General features: G+C 40.7%; 1 protein-coding gene across 1 annotated transcript in view; it reads right to left on the bottom strand.

Annotated features, from left to right (window-relative positions):
• Positions 1–645: 645 nt before the first annotated feature.
• hmga2 (high mobility group AT-hook 2) overlaps positions 646–18,699 on the bottom strand; it is a 36,129-nt gene continuing 18,075 nt past the window's right edge. Inside the window, exons 4-5 of the mRNA XM_029462518.1 lie at positions 14,877–14,909; positions 646–735 (exon numbers count right to left, since the gene is read on the bottom strand). Coding sequence (XP_029318378.1) covers positions 646–735; positions 14,877–14,909 — 123 coding nt within the window. The remainder of the gene's footprint in view (positions 736–14,876; positions 14,910–18,699) is intronic.

Below are 18,699 nucleotides of genomic sequence, written 5' to 3'. Positions count from 1 at the left end.
AGGCTGAAGAGATATAAACTATGAGGTAATGGGGTGTGATATTTGGACACTGACCCTTGGATCCACTATCCAATAGATTTGAAATCCTGTCCAACCAATTTGTCTCCATTTACTGGTCGATCTTTGACCAAAATGAGTTTCCTTCACAACATAATTTCTGTTAAATGTTGTATTTGTACTATGTTGTTTATCCTGTACACACGACATCTATTGCACGTCTGTCCGTCCTTGGAGAGGGATCCCTCCTCAGTTGCTCTCCCTGAGGTTTCTACCATTTTTCCCCTTTAATTTTGGGGTTTCTTTTAGGAAGTTTTTCCTTGTGCGATGCGAGGGTCTAAGGACAGAGGGTGTCGTAACCTGTACAGTCTGTAAAGCACACTGAGACAAATGTATAATTTGTGATATTGGGCTATACAAATAAATTTGATTTGATTTGATTTGATTCACAGGGAGGCTGAGCTCACCCCTAGAAATAGGGTGAGAAGCTCCCACATTCCCAGCGCTGATGATCCACAACTGCTAAACATAGCACGAACCACATCATGAAGTGGTAAGTCTCATCAGCAATGGCAATGAATCAGCTTGCAAAGAGGAAGTAAACCAACTTATGGATTGTTGCATTATCAACAACCAGGGGATAGACCATCATTCCAGGCCAAACCAGCCGATGGTCATAGAGTTCTGTATATTCTGTACTGTATGGTCCTTGGTGAAGACACGGGCCAGCCATGCTCCCTGATAGAGATTACGTGCTTACACAAATGGAGGAGACAGATGTCAACAAAATATACTTTAATGTAGCTCTTTAGCATAATCAGCATAGTAACACTGTATTCGTGTTAAAATTACTGCCAATAAAAGTTTAGCCTGTGTCCTTCGGCCGCTCGCATAATCTCAAGTACATTCCTGCCAACAACCTGTTTTACAACGTGAACAGTATAAATGAGATCTCTGCAGACTTTAGGAAGAACAGTGCTGATCACACATGGTCACAGTGAATGTTTTGCACATGTACATTAAATACAGGACCTGAGCTTCTCCATTGTTGTCCCCTTCTTCTGGAACTCTCTCCCACAATACCTCAGACACTCTCCTTCACTCCCCTCTTTCAAAACTGCACTCATAACCCAATATTTAAAGCCACTTTTAATCTGTGAGGCGTTATTTTGACCATGTGAAGTGTCTTTGAGTATATTTTAAACGATATACAAATAAAATGTATTATTAATATTATTATTAACTTTTGTATTTTGTATTGTATATTTGCTAATACTATTATTAACATAGTTATTAGAAAACAGTTCTGACATACTTTATTAGACTTTCAACCATTACTAGTGCTCTGCATTAACAGCACTTATTATTAGTATTCAGACATAAAATTTAATCTGATTCACTTCACTGCGGTATGAAAGAGATATTAGCATGCTTGTTTGTGCTTAGCTGTTTGCCATTATCATACTTATATAGAACGGATTAGTAAACCTAAGAGAAGGGCAAGGAGGAAACCTCCACCTCTAAATGGGTCAATCGGGAGGAATTAGCACAAGGCTTTATGATGAGCGCTGGCACTAACAACAGGAGGTGGGGCGGAGGGGGGCCGGCCGCTGAGTGACGGAGCCTGTCAGGGAACAGCAAGTCGGCCAGCTTTGATGTGAGGGAGGGAGCCCCCTTTTTCACAGAAATCCCATTTAGGTCAGAGGTCTGGGGCTCCTAGGTGGTCACATACTCCAAGAAGGGAAAGCAAGAGGGATGTTACGGACAGGAGGATTGGGTTTGAAAGGATGGGGGTGGGGGGGTGGGTCCAGTGTGGCACTGGGGGCCCAAATCTTTAAAAAAATATATTTAATCCTGCTAAAAACCAAAGTTGTCCTCATATTCAGTGAAGACAATGTGAAAGACCAAAAGGCAGCCTGCTATTGTGCCGGTCTGAATACGCCACAATGATGACATACTGTACTTTCCAGTCACACACAGGAACTGGATACGTATATGCTGAAATCCTTTCTCCCAAATCCACTCCATACTTAAACATTCAAGACGTTGTGATGAGAGCCAAGAGTTTACTGCTTTCTTTAACTTAGAAATAGTTGCAATTCATTACTATTTCCAGCTGAAACAGGACATGTTGTCATGTTCCTTTATTAATATGAACACACACACACTGTAGTTTATTTTGACTCAAACACACATACACTTCTCCTGCTGCCTGAAATACTCACTAGAACAGCAATTGCGTATCCGTGGCTGAAAGTAGTCCCCAACGAAATGCAAATGTTTTCCTGTTTTAGTCATGTTTGCTAAACACTACAGTGTTATGCTGATTTAGGAAATCACTGAGCTTTAAAAAATAATAGAAAATAAAATGAAATGTGTAATTGGAGTGCCACAGGGGTAGGGAAGTCATAAAGTATTGAGAAACAAACACAAAAATACACATTGCTGGTTTTGGTGTTTACATGGCATTTGTTGACACCTGCCTTATCCTTTAAATATGAATTCATGACTGAGGGTCAGTTTTTAGTTCAAGAGGAAGTTCTGGTTCTGGTGGCACGGACTGAGTGCATTAAGCTCCCACTACAGATTTCCAGAGGTCCCGTGTTTATGCCTAACGCGAACGCCGACCTTGCAGAAGTGACTGGAACAATTGCCTCAAGGAAAACACTGAAGGCCGGACTCTGAATCTCAAACCCATCAAAGACTATTTAAATTAACTCACAGTTTTGTCCTGCGTGACCAAAGTTGAATCCCCAGAACCTGCTGCGAACTAAACAGACTCCAAGCTCAAAGTAATGGAAAAAGAAAATGCAGAACTCATAGCAGATGTTTAAAGTTAAAAACAGAAAACAGAGGCCTTGGAGAATTGTAGAAAAGAGAATGTAATCTAAGAATTGTTCTACTTCAGAATGGAAGTTGGCAATCCAATGGAATTTCTGAATAAACTAAAGAAGTGCTCAGCCGTCCACCACTTATCAACCTAGCTCACCGTAACAGCTCTGCGACCTAAGTTAAAGGAAGGTAGAGGGACAGAATGGCCCCTGTATTAAGCTCTGTGCAGCTTACCAAGGAGGATATCCATAATGTTGCAGTTCCTGATGGGGCAAATGGCCATGCCAATAATGGAACTAGAGGGAGAAACCATTGAGAGCTCTTGAACCACCCCATCTCCTTTCTGACTTCAACCATTTAACCATTTCAGATAGAGAGAAACCTCCAAAAATGCTGCTCAGGCACATTGTTCTAGCACCTTGAGATTGGCGGAGACCGGCAGCAAACCAGAGTCGCTCTCACTTCCTCAGTTACAACCAGCCTTGTGGGAATTAGCTTAGTGTGCTAATACAACTACTAGACAACTTTATTGTCTATATTAAGTTTATCCAGGATTTCTACCTGCACTCTGCTGTTTGTGCGCTCAACATGCACTACCACTGAGCGTGTTAGCCGGTGACCACAAGCAATATACTTCAGGTGTACTTTAGCATCCAACCAGCCAGCTTTGACTGGAGGATTTGAACTGTATCCCTTGTTTCCTAGCCGACTTTCAATGTACGCGCTCAGCGCGGGTCCCGTCGATCGAGAGAGAGCCCGGCTGTACTATTACCAAAGAGAGGAAGATAGATGAACAAGGGAAACAGCAATCTAGTGAGGCTTCCTGCAGACAGACAGCCAAACTATTACTACTAAGTGGCTTCAAGGCTGTAACACACACTTTCTCTTTCTTTCAAAAACACAACATGGCTTTGTCACACACTGCACCCTGACCGGAGATCAAACAATCAGTAGTTCCACGCTTGTTTTATAGGTAAACTGTTGGGCGTTGCTGCTGGGCAAGCCAGTGGATCCACATGCCCTGATCACAGGATGGATTTCCTGTACGTATGGAATTTGTAACAAATTGCAGAGGTAGTGTTGTTACAATAGAGAACTGACCATTCTTAAGGGACACATCAGTGGGATTTAAGTCAGCATTCATGTACACTGTTAAAAATACAAACACACAAATCAAAAATTCACACACACGTCAATGTTATGGATGCCATACTTTTTATTGTGCTGGATAAAACGCAGTGAATATCTATAAAGACTTTGTTTAGCAAGCAAGCAACAATTGTACTGAAGAAAAAGACAGTAATACTATGTGGCTAGAGAAAGCAATAAAAGTTAGATACTGTAGAAGATATTTGAAATTATACAGAAAGAGCAAGGAAGCGGGAGAGCTGGGAAATCTCTCCACTTCGCTCACAGCTAACTACAAAACATTGCATAAGGTAAGATAAATCCTTTTCAAATGTTACATGTCCAGTCTTACCTAATGGTGACTGAGAGGCAGAGAAAAACAGTCTTATAAAATTCATCCCCCACAAAAATAAACTATATATATATAACATTTTAAATGTTCTCCATATGCTCTCGGACACCTGAATTTTAAACAGTATTTAAGTTTGAAAATGAGGTATAAGTAGGCCATTCTGGAGGTAGTAATGTGTATTCGATTGTACTAGAACGTGATATCATGAAGAGAAAAGATCAACTTCATTAAGACTCCCAGAGCTGAAAGCTTGTCAACAGCTTCTACAATCGTTCTGTCCAACAGCGAGGTAGCATCACCTCCAGAGAACATCAGCAGGTGTTTTAGATTCTACTGAACTTCAAGTTCAAATCTCTGAAGGAAATGACAAACTTCAAAAGCTCAAAACGTGGAGCTTGTTGAGCTTATGGTGTTACTTAGACCCAATTTACACCTGGTATTATCATGTGATACATCGATATGCCTTTTTTTCCTTATCCAGATAGATGCAGATCACATGTTAATAGCAGGTCTAAGTGCGGACTGTCTGGCTGATGGATGGTGTGGTGTTAAATGATGAAGCCTGTCTGTTTCAAAGCCATGCGTTTAAAGCTACTGATCAGCCTGCATCAACAGGTGCACACAGTTTACACAGCAGCTTGTGATTCTCTCTGTTTGTATTGGTTGGGTTACTAGAAATAGCATTACCTGCACAGTGTCTGGAAATATTGGTTATTGAAGGCAATCAAAAATATTTGACTAATATATTACTTTTTTAACTGGTGTAGATTTTTGACTCAAATCTTTTTTTTTTTAAATCATATTCAGGCCTTCATACAACACTTAAATACACTTTTCTGATATTTCTAAGATGATGTATGTTTCATCTCTGTCTAGCTTTATCCTAGCACAAAGTCTGGCAGCAGATAACGTTGCTTTGTCAGGAGTGAGGTACTTACACAGTGGTTGTGTACTGTTGCTAGTTAGTTAACAGCTGGAGCTAACATCTGTGCAGTTGTTACACTGGCTGTTTTCGATGACACAGTGTGGGTCAAATTTTAAATAAAGCAAGGTGAGAATTTGCTTTGAAAGGCACCTTGATGGTCCAAAACAATGTGCAGGTTGTTGTTTAGTGAGAGTTGACCACAACATCTGTTAAGTTGTTCCATAGGAGTCGCGCCATTGTTCTGACTGATTATTCTGAAACCCATTAGAAACCCTAAAAAAGAATCCCATTGGACCGAAAGCCCGTTTTTCCGACAGCTCGTTAACGGACCCGTCTCACTCCTCATGCCTAAATCCTTACCAACCAAACCAACAAAAGGCAAGGAGTACTAGCCAATCGGGAAGGTCCGATGACGCTATTCTGCATGATAATTAGCCATGTGCTGAAAGTGTGAAATGTATAGAAAAATGGGCCTTTTGGAAATGGGCATTTGTTTACGGGTTTCGGTTCAATGGGACATTTTTCAGACTTTCGGGGCATCAGAATAATAAGCCGTCGGATCTATGGGCAGCCCCCCTGTTCCACACTGGTGTTGCTGATGAAGGCAAGTTGACAGGATCAATGTAGCTCCTCTGAGGCTCTACCTCAGGCCCCAATTTAAAATACCATGTTAACGTTTCAAAAGTTGCCATGATGACAGGTGAAAAATTGTATAATCCATCACTAAGTACAAAGCATTTACATTTACATCTGGTTTAACCATATCACAAGAAAAGAAAATCACATTTGTGTGAAGTACACAACAGCTAATCAAATATATCGCTATCTACTAATTAAAAACAAGAAAAACATATTCATGAATACAATATACAAAATCCAAACATATCTGTTTCAAAACCTGAAAGTCACTTTGAAAGGTGAGGATCCAAATGTACTGAGATTGGAAGCTTGATCTGATACAATACTTTAAGTAAGGAGCTTCTGCAGTCCTGATGTCGATCATATCATACATCAATGTAACTCATACAGAAAGTAAAGAGACTGGAGGTAGGTATTTGTCGATTGATTAGTCCATTTTTAACGGTCTGTTTGAGGTACTGTACATATATAGGTAGTACATAACTCAGGAAAAACAACTCTAACTATTAAAAAGCCAAAAAAGAAAAGAAAAAAACATGTAGTTTTATCATGTAGTGTTGTACAAACACTTGATACTCATTGAACCATTGTGTGAACAAAATAAATTCAAGTTAACAGTTTGTCAAACAGAAGTCCCAGTTTGCAGATAATGCTAAATATGTTTCATTACAATGTTTAGATACAAATTAGAATTAAGGTAAATAAGAAGAAAAAAAAAAACAGTACTTAATATGTTAGCTGCTTTCGTGTTTTAAGTATAAAAAACAGACCACTGAATCGAGGCTTTTTCCAGAAATCTCTAAAGAGGAAAATGTCAGGCCAGTCAGTGCCAAGTGATGATGGAGACAAACTCTAAAGACTGCATCGTAACAACACTTGTGAATGTGTTGATTGGACTCATATTTAAAATATTACAACCAATTGATCGATTGATATATATACATGACAAAAATAAGTCAGTATTCTGGTTCTTATAAGATCTTTTGTATAGAAACAATCAGTTACCAAAGCTGAAAACTGAAACTATGACAAAGATATGACTTAAGATAAGAATCATGGCTTCAAATTATGGATATATTAATATATAAATTGCAAATGTTGGACTGCAGGCTTTAGAGTCGGGCTCTAATTAAAGGGAACATTCAGGATATTATTTTAACAGCCTGTGTCTTATTTTCAAAGTTTTGACCACCATGCCTGAAGGTTGTGATGACATTTGTGTCACATTGTTAAGATCTGGCAACTCTTTACAACAGAGTTGGAGACAATCTACAGGGTGGAGAACTCATGTACTTACCGCCTTATGTCTGAATAAATCACAACTGTATCGTTAAAGTTATTAGTCAAAGTGTCTGCTGGGATTCTTGTACAGCTAATAACTCTGCTTCTCAGCTTAACTTGTGGTTTTACAATACAATGAGCAGTAACAAATTATACGTGGGGTGTTTTCGGTTGTTTTAAACTTATGTTAGGCTAAATATTGTAATTTTATGTTTTAATAAAAAAACACTTGTCTGGCCTGTTAGAACAGGAAAGATGGTCACAAGGGGAAAAAATAAGGCTGCTGTTGTAAAAATAGCTGAATTTTCCTTTAATGTTGATGCACATGGCTCTGTCATATCTGACGTTTTGCTTCTTTATGGATTACATAGTGTTTACCTGACTGAATCAAACAAAACAGTTGCAGAAATATTGCTGTTCCTCCATGACAAGACTACAACCAACCGGCATGACCTCGCTTTAATGTACAGTATAAAGTTCCAACACAAATAAACTGCCTTCCAGGGCATTTGTTTGCGTGTACTGAGCAACAGCGTTCATTAGCTGGTTGTGCTGAGTCAGAGGTAGTTTGAAATCATGGTATCAAGATATTGCATATCAGTGACCAGAAAGCAGGTTTCCTTAACGGTAAGGCTTCCTGGAGTTACAGTGCGTAACGTCCAATGTCACGCTGCCACTAAATCCAGGTATCAAGTGTGTTGTGAGGTAATGTGTGGTTTGTTCTTGTGGTTTTTGTCCTTGAGGTTTTTGTTTTGTTGCAAGTATGTGGATTTCTTTGCAGTGTCACATCAGTGATGGAATTGAAGGTTTTAAAGCTATGTTGCGCAAAGAACAAACTGAACGAAGCTATGTACGCAAGCTTGTTAATGTATGTCTGAACAAACAGTAGTCTGATGCAACGTCGAGCTGTTTGGTAGTGGAGTACCGACAGGGTGTGAAGAGGTTCTATCGTTTTCTAGAGCAGTGAAAGAGGCGCGTCAGTCCACCAACAACAGGGAGAGCAAAGCAGAGCTCATGTATAGCTCTAATGTTCGGGTCTATCGAGCAACACCGACACCGCCCCTGGGGTCAAGTAATCACAATTAAAGCTTTAAATGTATACCGGACGCACTGGACTGTCTACTCTTTCTCATTGTTCTGTTGATGTTCTGACAATGAAGTAAATAAAATGATTGTTCGGAGTCTTGATTGCCTCTTGGACGCATCCCAATGTTTGTATAGTTGCCTACGCCAAGAAGGTTATGTTTTTTATGCTTTACTGGCGCAATTTTCATGAAACTTGGCGGAAGGGCGTAGCAAGGGCCAAGGAAGAACTCATTGCATTTTGGAGCGGTTCTAAATCAGGGGGTGGATACAAAAGATATTCCCTTTTAGTTTTCAAAGCAATGCTTAGCTTTCAAATAGTCAGTTTGGGGATTGATGGTTATGAATAATTATTTGTCCTACACTTTCAAAGGTAACAATTACAATGTACAATTTTTTTTTTTTTTGCGGGAAAACGATTACGATCGTTCAACGGATGGATTTGTTTAAACAATGGAGATGAGCCACACTGCTGTAACAGCTGCAATTTCATTTTGGGATTTGATATCATTTTATGAATTTGAATCCATTCAATCGAATCAATTATTGAAATTGGATCTTTCAGATGCCTTGTTTAATTTATTTAGGTTCAGCTTTTGAAATAACTCAAACTCAAGAATTCTGTTCCTTACTCGGTATAGAAACTTTACAATAATTTGCTCAACCCGCTCAGCTATAATCTAAAAATGGAATCAGCATTGATCTAGTCTAGTTTAGAAAATACAGGTATTTCGTCAATCTGGAATCAGATCCAAAAAGAACCAGACCCCAGATTTAATAGATCATTTAAAGCTGTTGTGTTTTTCAAACAGCCGAAAAGGAATTATTATAAAGATTATTAGTTAATTAAACAGTGTTATTGTTTAAATTTAACAGCCATCCTTTGAAATACTGCCCTGTGCTCCGACATTATAGTCTAATGCTTAAGTGTTTGAGCATTTTACATTATTATTTTCATCTCGCACATTACAGGAATTTACCTGAAAGGTTGAGGACTTTTGTCCTTTATAATTAACATTAATCCAGCAAAGGAATTATCTAAAACGTGCCCCTTGTTTAGGTTCTGATCAAAGCAACTAATCTTCAATTGATGTTTGATTAATGCTTTGGTATTAGGCCGTGGTTACATGAGATACATTTGCATTGACAGGTTCCCCACATGATGAACCTTTGCATCGGGTGCTGTTTCTTCTCGGCCTTTTTTCAAATGTAAAGATGATGTATGGGGACTAAAAGTGAAATCTGAGCCAATGCTAACAACTTTTCTAAACGGCTTCACGCCAACATGATGGATAAACCACTGCCCTGAGGAAAGAGCTCGGTGTCTCCCTGTGTTTGTTGGCCGAACACCAGTATCGGTAATGGGTGGGCAGGTTTGTTTGCTTTAGAGCTAAATCACTGATATGTTGGAACAGCAGACGGTTGTTTTACATGTCTGTACGACACAACCAGCCTGTCTCTTTGCTGCCATCAATGTCTGAAGTATCAGTCAACAATGATGGGGTGTGTGAAAGAGTGTGGTGTGTGTGTGTATCTGTCCATGAAAGAGAGATACTGTGGCAGTATGATGCACCACCTACTAACGCTCTCATCCTCAGATGATGCTCTGAGGATCCTGAATAAACATTTTTTTTTAAACATTAACTTACATCATTGTTTTTGTCTGTTTGTCTTTAGTTGAGGAGTGTAAGTGTGTTGTACAGGACTGATGACATGTCTGTCTCTGGCCTCATTTGTTGGTTTTGACAGGCAGAATGCCTGGAGCTGAAAGCTTATATCTTATCTTTTCAGCCAATAAGAGCTAGCAGCAGGACAATTACTAAACGTTTCTTTTTGCTGCATTCTGTATGGTCTATGTAATTTTTTTTTTTTAAGAAACAGACATGAAGTGAACATTTCTGCCTGTTTGAAGATAGAAATGATCTTCTCTGAAATTAAACCGAGTAAAATAGCAGGTTGGAAAAAGTCAAAAATAAGTGGTCAAGGCAGTCTTTTCCCTTTGAAAGACCTGACAGCTGAATGAGGTAGAGATTTCATGATGTGGTGGCTTAGTCCTCCTCTGAGGACTCTCCAGCCTCTTCTTCTTCTTCCTCTTCTTCTTCCTGTAAATAAAAACAAGACAGTCATTTAAAGTCTTTTAGATCTGTTGTAGAATGCCTATCAATGTATTATATATGCCTGTGTGTCGGACACTGTGTGTGAGCAACACAGAGGCCCCACAGGGGACAGTTCTGTCACTCTTTCTGTCCACCCTCTTACACCTCTGACTACAGATACAACTCAACTGGGATGAATGAACTTCTAAGACCTGTTGATCCTAATCCACTGACGGCTGTCTTTGAAGTCAAAGGATATGATCTTGGGCTAACTACATTTCAATATAACATGATATCATTTGTAACCCTTTTAGTCTTAACAGGAAGCAAGCACATGTTGCCACCCACTCTGTCATGCGGCACCTGTGCACAAATCCTTCCCACAAACTAGCCTGGATTATGTTAACACGGTTCACAAAGTCACGGTCGTGTTCACTATGTTAGGTCACAGTGACCTTGACCTTTGACCCCCAACATCTAATCCGTTCATGCTTGAGTCCATGTGACTTTTAGCGGCAAATTTGAAGAAATTCCCTCAAGGCGTTTCTGAGATATCGCATTCGCGTAAATTGGGTCACAGCGACCTTAACCTTTGACTGTTGACCACCAAAATCCAACCCGTTCATCCTTGAGTCCAACTACACATGTGCACTAAATGTGAAGAAATTCCCTCAATGCCCACCTGTCCACGAGAATGGGACGGACGTGAGGTCAGAGTGAACCTGACCCCAAACTCTAATCAGTTCATCCTTGAGTCCAAGTGGACTCTTAGTGCCAAATTTGAAGAAATTCCCTCCACGAGGATGGGACGGATGTGGGGTCAGAGTGATCTTAACCTTAGACCTTTGACTCCCAAAATCTAATCAGTTCATCCTTGAATCCAAGTGGATGCTTGTGCCATTCCCTGAAGGCGTTCCTGAGATATTGCGTTGACGAGGATAGGACGCACGGACGGACGGAGGCATGAAGAAATATGAGGATGAGCAGTCACTTGTTCATATGGTTAATGAAGCAGCTACATTCAACGTGGTCACAAAGTGAATGATTAATCTGTCAGGAAATGATCATGTGCATGATTAGACAGAAACGTCCCTGATGCAGAACCATCAAACTGCTCTGGCTCTGATGAACAAGTTCCAGTTAATGCTAACAAGGTTAAACGGGATTAAAAACACAAACTCACTTTGCCCTCTGCTCTTTCTTCAGATCGGTATTCCCTATTATACGATACTATCACTGGAAAAAGTGTGTGCAGAAGTGTGTGTCGTGTGTGTGTGTTCGGTCTGAAAGAAGAAGCTGTGTGGATTTTGATGCAAATTGCTTTGCTTTAAAGCTGCAATTGTTCCTTCAATGGGCTGTGTATGAGAAGTAAGAATGCATAACCTCAAGCACTCCACTATTTCATACCACTCTAACATAAAAACGTTGCCACATTTATACTGTTTTAGATTTCTTTATGCAAAAAATTAAAGTGCTCCTAAACACGGTGGATGTAAATGGACTCAGTACAGCGCTGTTAATGATGGCTTCATAACCTTACATTTCTCTTTACCCTGGCGGGGGGGGGTGGGGGGGGGTAGAGAAAAAACATGTTCCTCCTCCCTCCTGAGCTGAAATGGATTTCATTTTCCACATGGCCTCATTTTATTCAGGGAGGCTAGCTGACACAATTTATAACCTTCTTCCTTTCCCAGGCTGTGGCGGTGCAGCACCAACTCCATTCATTAGTGCTCACACACTTCAGTCTTAAAAGGCCCGCTAAATGTTACCATGTGTGACGAGGGCAAATGGGAGCAGGAGAGAAAAAAAGGTGGTTGTGTTGGTGGTAACGTGGGTGGGGGACAAAAAAGAAGTTGCAATTATATTCCCCCCCCCCTACCGCCACCCACACCATTTCACACACTCCTTCTACAAGGCAGAAGGTGACCATGACTAGCCTGCAATTTACTCAACTGAGTTACGGTTACTACCAAACTGAATCGTTAAAGCATCTTCAAGCTCTTTTAGACGTTTGTCAGAGCATTCCCAAACTATTACCGATCAATTTTACAAAAATAATTCATAATTGCGTTTTCTGCCACTCAAGGCTTGGTTAGGGTTAAGGGACGTACGGCGTTCTGACTAGTTTGTGGGACAGTGTTCATAGCTGTTACAACCAGACACATTTAAAGGTGTATATTAAAGGCATTTTTCCCTAACTTTTACATTTAAAAAAAACAAAAAAGTAAAGTAAAAAATGGTTTTCTTCTGGTTTTTTCTTTTTTCTTGTGTCACATAAAGGGACTACCACTTGCATTCTGTTGCGCAACCTTTGATTGACCATAAGTGAACCTGGAACTTGAAAAGGGTCAAATATATCACCATTGAGAGATGAAAAACATGTGTTAAAGTCACTCTTTCTTGGCTTATCCGTCTATTGCTACCAACTACAAACAAAGTTTTGTGGCTGCCTTTGTAGAGTCTCTAATTCGCTCCTTGCCTAACGAGTACTTGAAAGGTGTTTCTCTTATTTTCATTTCCTCCTGTCTCTGTAAACTCATGACGTAGTCTCATACAGCTCACCACAACTTGTGACACCAAGAGCCAATCAGCATCTGTTTGCCTCTTTTTGTACCTTTCCATTGACTTTGTATTCATTTATGGCTGTAACTTTAACTTTGGCCTTGATTGGGAACCATTTATTTTGTCTATCCACTGATTACCTTCCAAATGACAAAGTTTCAAGTCGTACAGATTCTGTAAGAGCCCACTTCTGTCACTGTCACTGTTTGTTAGCCTTACCAAGATAATCAGACAATTGAAATTATATTTTTTAAACAAAAACATAGAAGCATGGAAAAGTAGGAGTCCTGGTTGGTCAATGGGAAACTATGCTATGTGCATGTGTAAAGTTGTAGCTTTCTGTTGGGTCATGTATCCACCCCACCCCGAGCACTGGAATGAAAGGGGTTTGAGGTTTTTGTACAGGCTAGTGGTGGTGGGGCTGAGATAAAGCAGCCTATCAAAGTGGGAGAGCTAAATGACATTTTTATGGCTTGCAGCTCCCAGGGCCTCACAGCGCCTCCCAACTACCTCAGCCCTGTTCCCACACAGCCACAAATCAGAGCCGAGTTATGCATTCACACCAAGAAGTGGCCCGCACCAGTGAACAGAGGGAGGCTGGTGGATTCCTGGAGTGTGAGGGAATGCTGGGAAGGGGGGGGGGGGGGGGGGGTCCTGTGTCATGTAGCACTCACTTATTACTCACTTTCATTCTTTCTCTGATGTAGATGCATCACAAAACAGCATCTAATTATCTGCCACCTATGAACAGTCAGGCATGGAAGCACTGCAGTTAACTTTGGAATTTCTCTCTAAAGGAATATCTCATGTCTCATCTCAACTATTTTCTTGCATAAGCTACTCCTGTGTTTACGTACTGCATGTGACTTTTGCCACAGTTCTCATCCGGCTCAACCTTTCGTAAGTGAAAACACACAGCACCAGTGTCAGCTTTAGCTGCAGGTAGAGTTACTGTTGCAGCAACTGCACGGATGTTCCCGGACTTTGAGAAGCTTCACAAGAACCATCATTCCATCACTTATGATGAGAACACACAAGACACTTAAAATATGAGAGCCACAAACTGCCAGGACCAAAGTTGGAAGTGTTGCATGCTGTTGATATTAGCACTAGGGAGGAGGTTGGGTGGATGGATGGGTGAATGTCACTTGTTTTACTGTTTACTGTCAGTTTTTATCCAGTCTCTATCTATACTTACTCGTAACTCTGCCGATCAGAGAGTACTCATTTTTGCAATGATCTTTTTTAACCGTTCTGGCAGGCATTGACAAACATTGTCATTCTGCTGATAGCGGCATCAGACCAGAACATTCTGGTATGTTTGATTTTGGAGAGCAATGGCAAACAAACTGAAACTTCAGTTAGGAGGCCAACACAATCAGATTTAACATGTTCTTCCATCAACCCAGGACAACCTTATGAGATATTTTCATGGTTTTTGATCATTGTTTGCAATAGTTTGGGGCATTCGTACATTTATAGGGTTGGCTGATGCTAAAGAGGTAGAAGAAGTTAATTGCAGGGTTGGCGGTGCGATCCCCTTCTCCCCCAGGCCACATGTTGAACTGTCAATGGGCAATTGCTCAACACAAATTGCTTCTCAAGGTTAGGCCAGCAGCTTGCATTGTAAATAGCTGAATATATATATTGAATATATTATATCTGAAAATGCAGAAGCACCAATAGCCATTATCTTCCCATTGGGCAACAGACCAGGGTGAACACACCTGGAATACAGTAAGCCAGGCTACAAAAAAACACACAAACCAAATAATGCCTTTTGATATGGAAACCAATCAGCACAACAGCAACTTGTGCATTTTGCCTGAATTTAGTTAACATCTTTCCATAGAAACTAGGTCAGAAAAATGTTTGGAGATACAGAATAACATATAGTGTAATGAGGATTACAAAGTAATTTTGATGCAAGTGTGTTGAATTTGTGTGTGTTGGTGTATATGAATAATCCTTATTATCTTACCTGAGCAAGCTTTTTCTGGACGACTTGCTGTGGCTGCAAGAGAGCAGAAGGGAGAGGTTAGTGTTGAGAAGTTCTTAGCCATCATTTAACAAAAATGTCACATGGTGGCTAAGGTAGGAATTTAAGCCTGGCTGGTAAATGATTCAACTGGGGAAAAAAACAGAATTAAAACAATTGCGGATAAAACAATTTATCAACCGTTTTACAGCCGCAACAGTAGCGAAAGAGTAGTCTATGGCTGAGCCTATGACATATTGGTGAGCATTACACACACACGCACACACAGAGAACATACAATCTCAACACAGAAAGGCACCAGCAGGTCATTGGACTCAAATTTGCTGTGAGGTGAACCACTTCGCCACAGAACACATCGACAGAATGCTGATCCTCGACATTTGACCAGTTTTGAAATTATTGTCAATGTGCTATGGGGCACAGTTCCATTGGAGGTCACATACCCAGAAGGATTTGAACCTGCCTTCAGTCTGGTCTGTAACAGAGTCATTAAACAGTTTAATGATTGTAGGCAAAGAGCCAAACAGAAGCAGCAGCACACCACAGGGGCATTTGGCTCCAAGAGAGTCATGCTGGATGACATGTAGAGGATGCAGCTGCCTCTCACACGTCAACATTATGGCAAATTGTGACTGCGTGGATGTCTTATTTTGGATGACAATCATTCTCAAAGTCATCATGTAAAAAGTCAATATCGGGGATATTATCCACCAAAGTGTCTGTGAGATTTTGACTTGTTTGACAAAAAGCGCAGACAACTGTTGTGGCATGTATCTTAGCAAGCAGGCCGAGTAAGCGTACAAGACACACCCTCTACTACAGCGCCCTCCCAGTTTGGCATAGTGGTGAGTCACCAAATTACAAATGGAAACAGGTGAAAAAACACCCACGACCTACCAACATGGAATAAGAATTTGCCGCCAGCCCTTCTCCACCACATTTGTGTGCTTTCGTGTGTAGGCCCTCTAAAGGTGCAGAAGAAACATGTAGATACAACCTGGGTTTGCAAGTTGCTGTTTTTTTTATGTTAGCCTTAAACCGCACACACCGGGCTGAAGGAGGCCCTGAACAAGCTCACAACTGCACAGGAAGTAGCTCTGGAGCGGAGCTGAACAGCTGAGCACTCCATTAGCTCTGAGAATGTAAAAAGAAAATGTAGATCGCTGGTGCTCGTAAGCCCGGCCAGCTGCTGGCCCTACGAAGAAAGTAACATGTCCCTAACGCCCCCCCCCCACACCCACCCAAGATCAGTTCATACAGCTGGTGTTTTCTGTGCCAGCTCTAGCTGGAATGTCTGTAGGCTCAAATACAGTAATGGAGTCCACGTCAACACCGGATGGGTTCTGCGTGAGGAATGCAGCAGCAGTGAAGGAAGAATTTGTAAACTAGTACACACAGGGGGGAGGATGCAGACCCTCTGAACAGCGTTGTTGTTGGGCAGGTGGATGCCAAGAACTCCCGCTCCCCTACAACAGCTCACACCATCCATTTGAGATGCATCTCAGCAGTGTGTGTCAAGAAGGTCTAGTTATAAATCTGTAATAAACATTGTTTTTTAGCTAGGTGCCGATTCACATTTGAAAGTTTAGAGTGTATAAGGGCTTAGAACATTATGATGGAAGTATATGATGACCATTCCCATGCTTTGTTATGTCTCATAAGTTGTTGAAGGAAGTTTCGGGTTGACATTGAGAATGACATTTGTTACACAGATTAGTTGACCACTTGAGAATTGATCAAAAATTATCAGAAATCTCTTCCAAAATACCACATAATTAATGATATACTAAATCATAACTTTGACTTTGTCATAATTTGTATATTTATAAACAAAATACTTTTCATTAATTTGTAATATTTTAATGGCATTCAATAAATCATTGTGGATTTTATTAGTGAAATAAATAAATACAAAGTAAAGGTCAAGACAATTGGGGTTATACATGTATATCTAACCTGAATAATGTATCTTTACACCAAAGAAGTCTTGGAGTTTATTGGATTATCCTTGATATTTTTGTAGTAATAATGTCTTCCCTCTTCTAATTTCAAATCATCTAAAAAATTAAAAAACTATGATTTTCTCTTCCTCATTGACACTATGCTCACCTAAGCATCACTGGTTGGTAGAACGAAACAATCCCTGCTTGAAGCGTAATGTGATATAACACAACATAAATGTTAATTGAGAGTGTGACTGCAGCCCAGAGATCACAGGCTTCACAATAAGTAATTAAGGGTTTAAAGTAAAATACAAATGAACTATAGTAACCAGTACACAACTGAGTGTAGTAACACTGACTGACTATAAAGACAAATGATGAAAAGTCCTTTGTGTTTACAGTCTGACGGTAAAATATGCAACTGCAGTTGCGGTAGATCTGGGACAAAGTATTCCAAAATAACTATCAGTGAAATACAATCCCTTTAAGTACAGAAGCCACTCCTGCTAGTCGAGCCTCTCTCCCCCACTGCCCCGAACCAGCCCACTCCCCCTTTATCCCACAAAAGAGAAATGGCAGCATTGTCTTTCACAGGCTCTGGCAGCTCTTTGATGTTGCCTGGGCCTTACACTGTGAGTCACTTGTAGACCGAGCTGTTCTGCCCTACAAGTGTTTTGGGAGCACGTTTGAGGCATTGCGTGAGGGCAGCGTGGGCAGCTTCAACCATTCCAAGGTATGCTAGGTAAGTCTGACTAAAAGTAGGAACCCTGTGGTGGGGACCCCACTCATCTGAAACTTGATCCCTCTGCTGCTCCAAGAATGTGGCGCTCCAGGCTCTTAGCTCCACAACCACCCAGCAGCCTCTTTCCAGAAGTCTTCCTCTGATCAAAGAGAGAAATGCCTCCGCTCTGCTGAGCACCTTGTACAGGCTACCATTCACAAAAGCCCCAGCTATCAAGAGAGGTGGGCCATTCACCCTGCTCTCTCTCTCTCTCTCTCTCTCTCTCTCTCTCTCTCTCTCTCTCTCTCTCTCTCTCTCTCTCTCTCTCTCTCTCTCTCTCTCTCTCTCTCTCCAGCACCACAGTAGCTGTTCTCATCACTTTCCAGCGCCAGAAACTTTACTGGTTCTCCAACTGGTCGTAGAAATGCAGCAGCCAACGTCTTCCAGTGTGTTCAAATATAATATGGATTTGCAGAAGCTCTTTAAATTGTAGAAGGCTTCTGAGACAGCTTGATGTAATCCCTTTTCTCTAGTCCAGCACACAGAGCCTGCCATGATGAATCTACTCCACCATTCAAAAGTATTGGACCAACAAACAACACGACCCAACATGAGCCAGCAATAGGGCTAAGAATGTAGAATATAAAAAACAGATAAGACAGTTTTTCCCTATTAGACTGTGAAACTTGTGTGCACAGCTAAACTCAGTCCCCTGGAGGCTCATGGAGTGTCTGAAACGGACAGGGTTCATTCTCTGGGGAGAAGTAACCAGAAGAGACATTAGAATTTATGAGCCCTTAATTATCCACTACATATCTTAATTAATCATAATATAGCATGAGTGTTGTCTTTTCCTGGTTTTAAAGGCTGCATTACAGTCAAGTGGTGTCATTTTGTACATTACTGATGATTATAAATCAAAAATCCCATTGTGTAATTTTTTTGTGAAAGCAACAATGGTCAACCCTACAATATCGATATTATGGTATTTGGCAAAAAAAATAATTGTGATATTTAATTTTCTCCATAACGCCCAACTCTAAATCAAAGCAGATGATTCAGATTGTCCCTGACATGGCAATTTTCACAGACCATCGTGTGCGCACCGAGCAACCAAAAGGTGTCCATCAAAGAGTGAACA

The sequence above is a fragment of the Cottoperca gobio genome, chromosome 23 (genome assembly GCF_900634415.1).
Source record: "Cottoperca gobio chromosome 23, fCotGob3.1, whole genome shotgun sequence".
Classification (NCBI taxonomy): domain Eukaryota; kingdom Metazoa; phylum Chordata; class Actinopteri; order Perciformes; family Bovichtidae; genus Cottoperca; species Cottoperca gobio.
The sequence above is the reverse complement of the archived record's forward strand: the minus strand, read 5'-3'. Positions and strand labels throughout refer to the sequence as shown.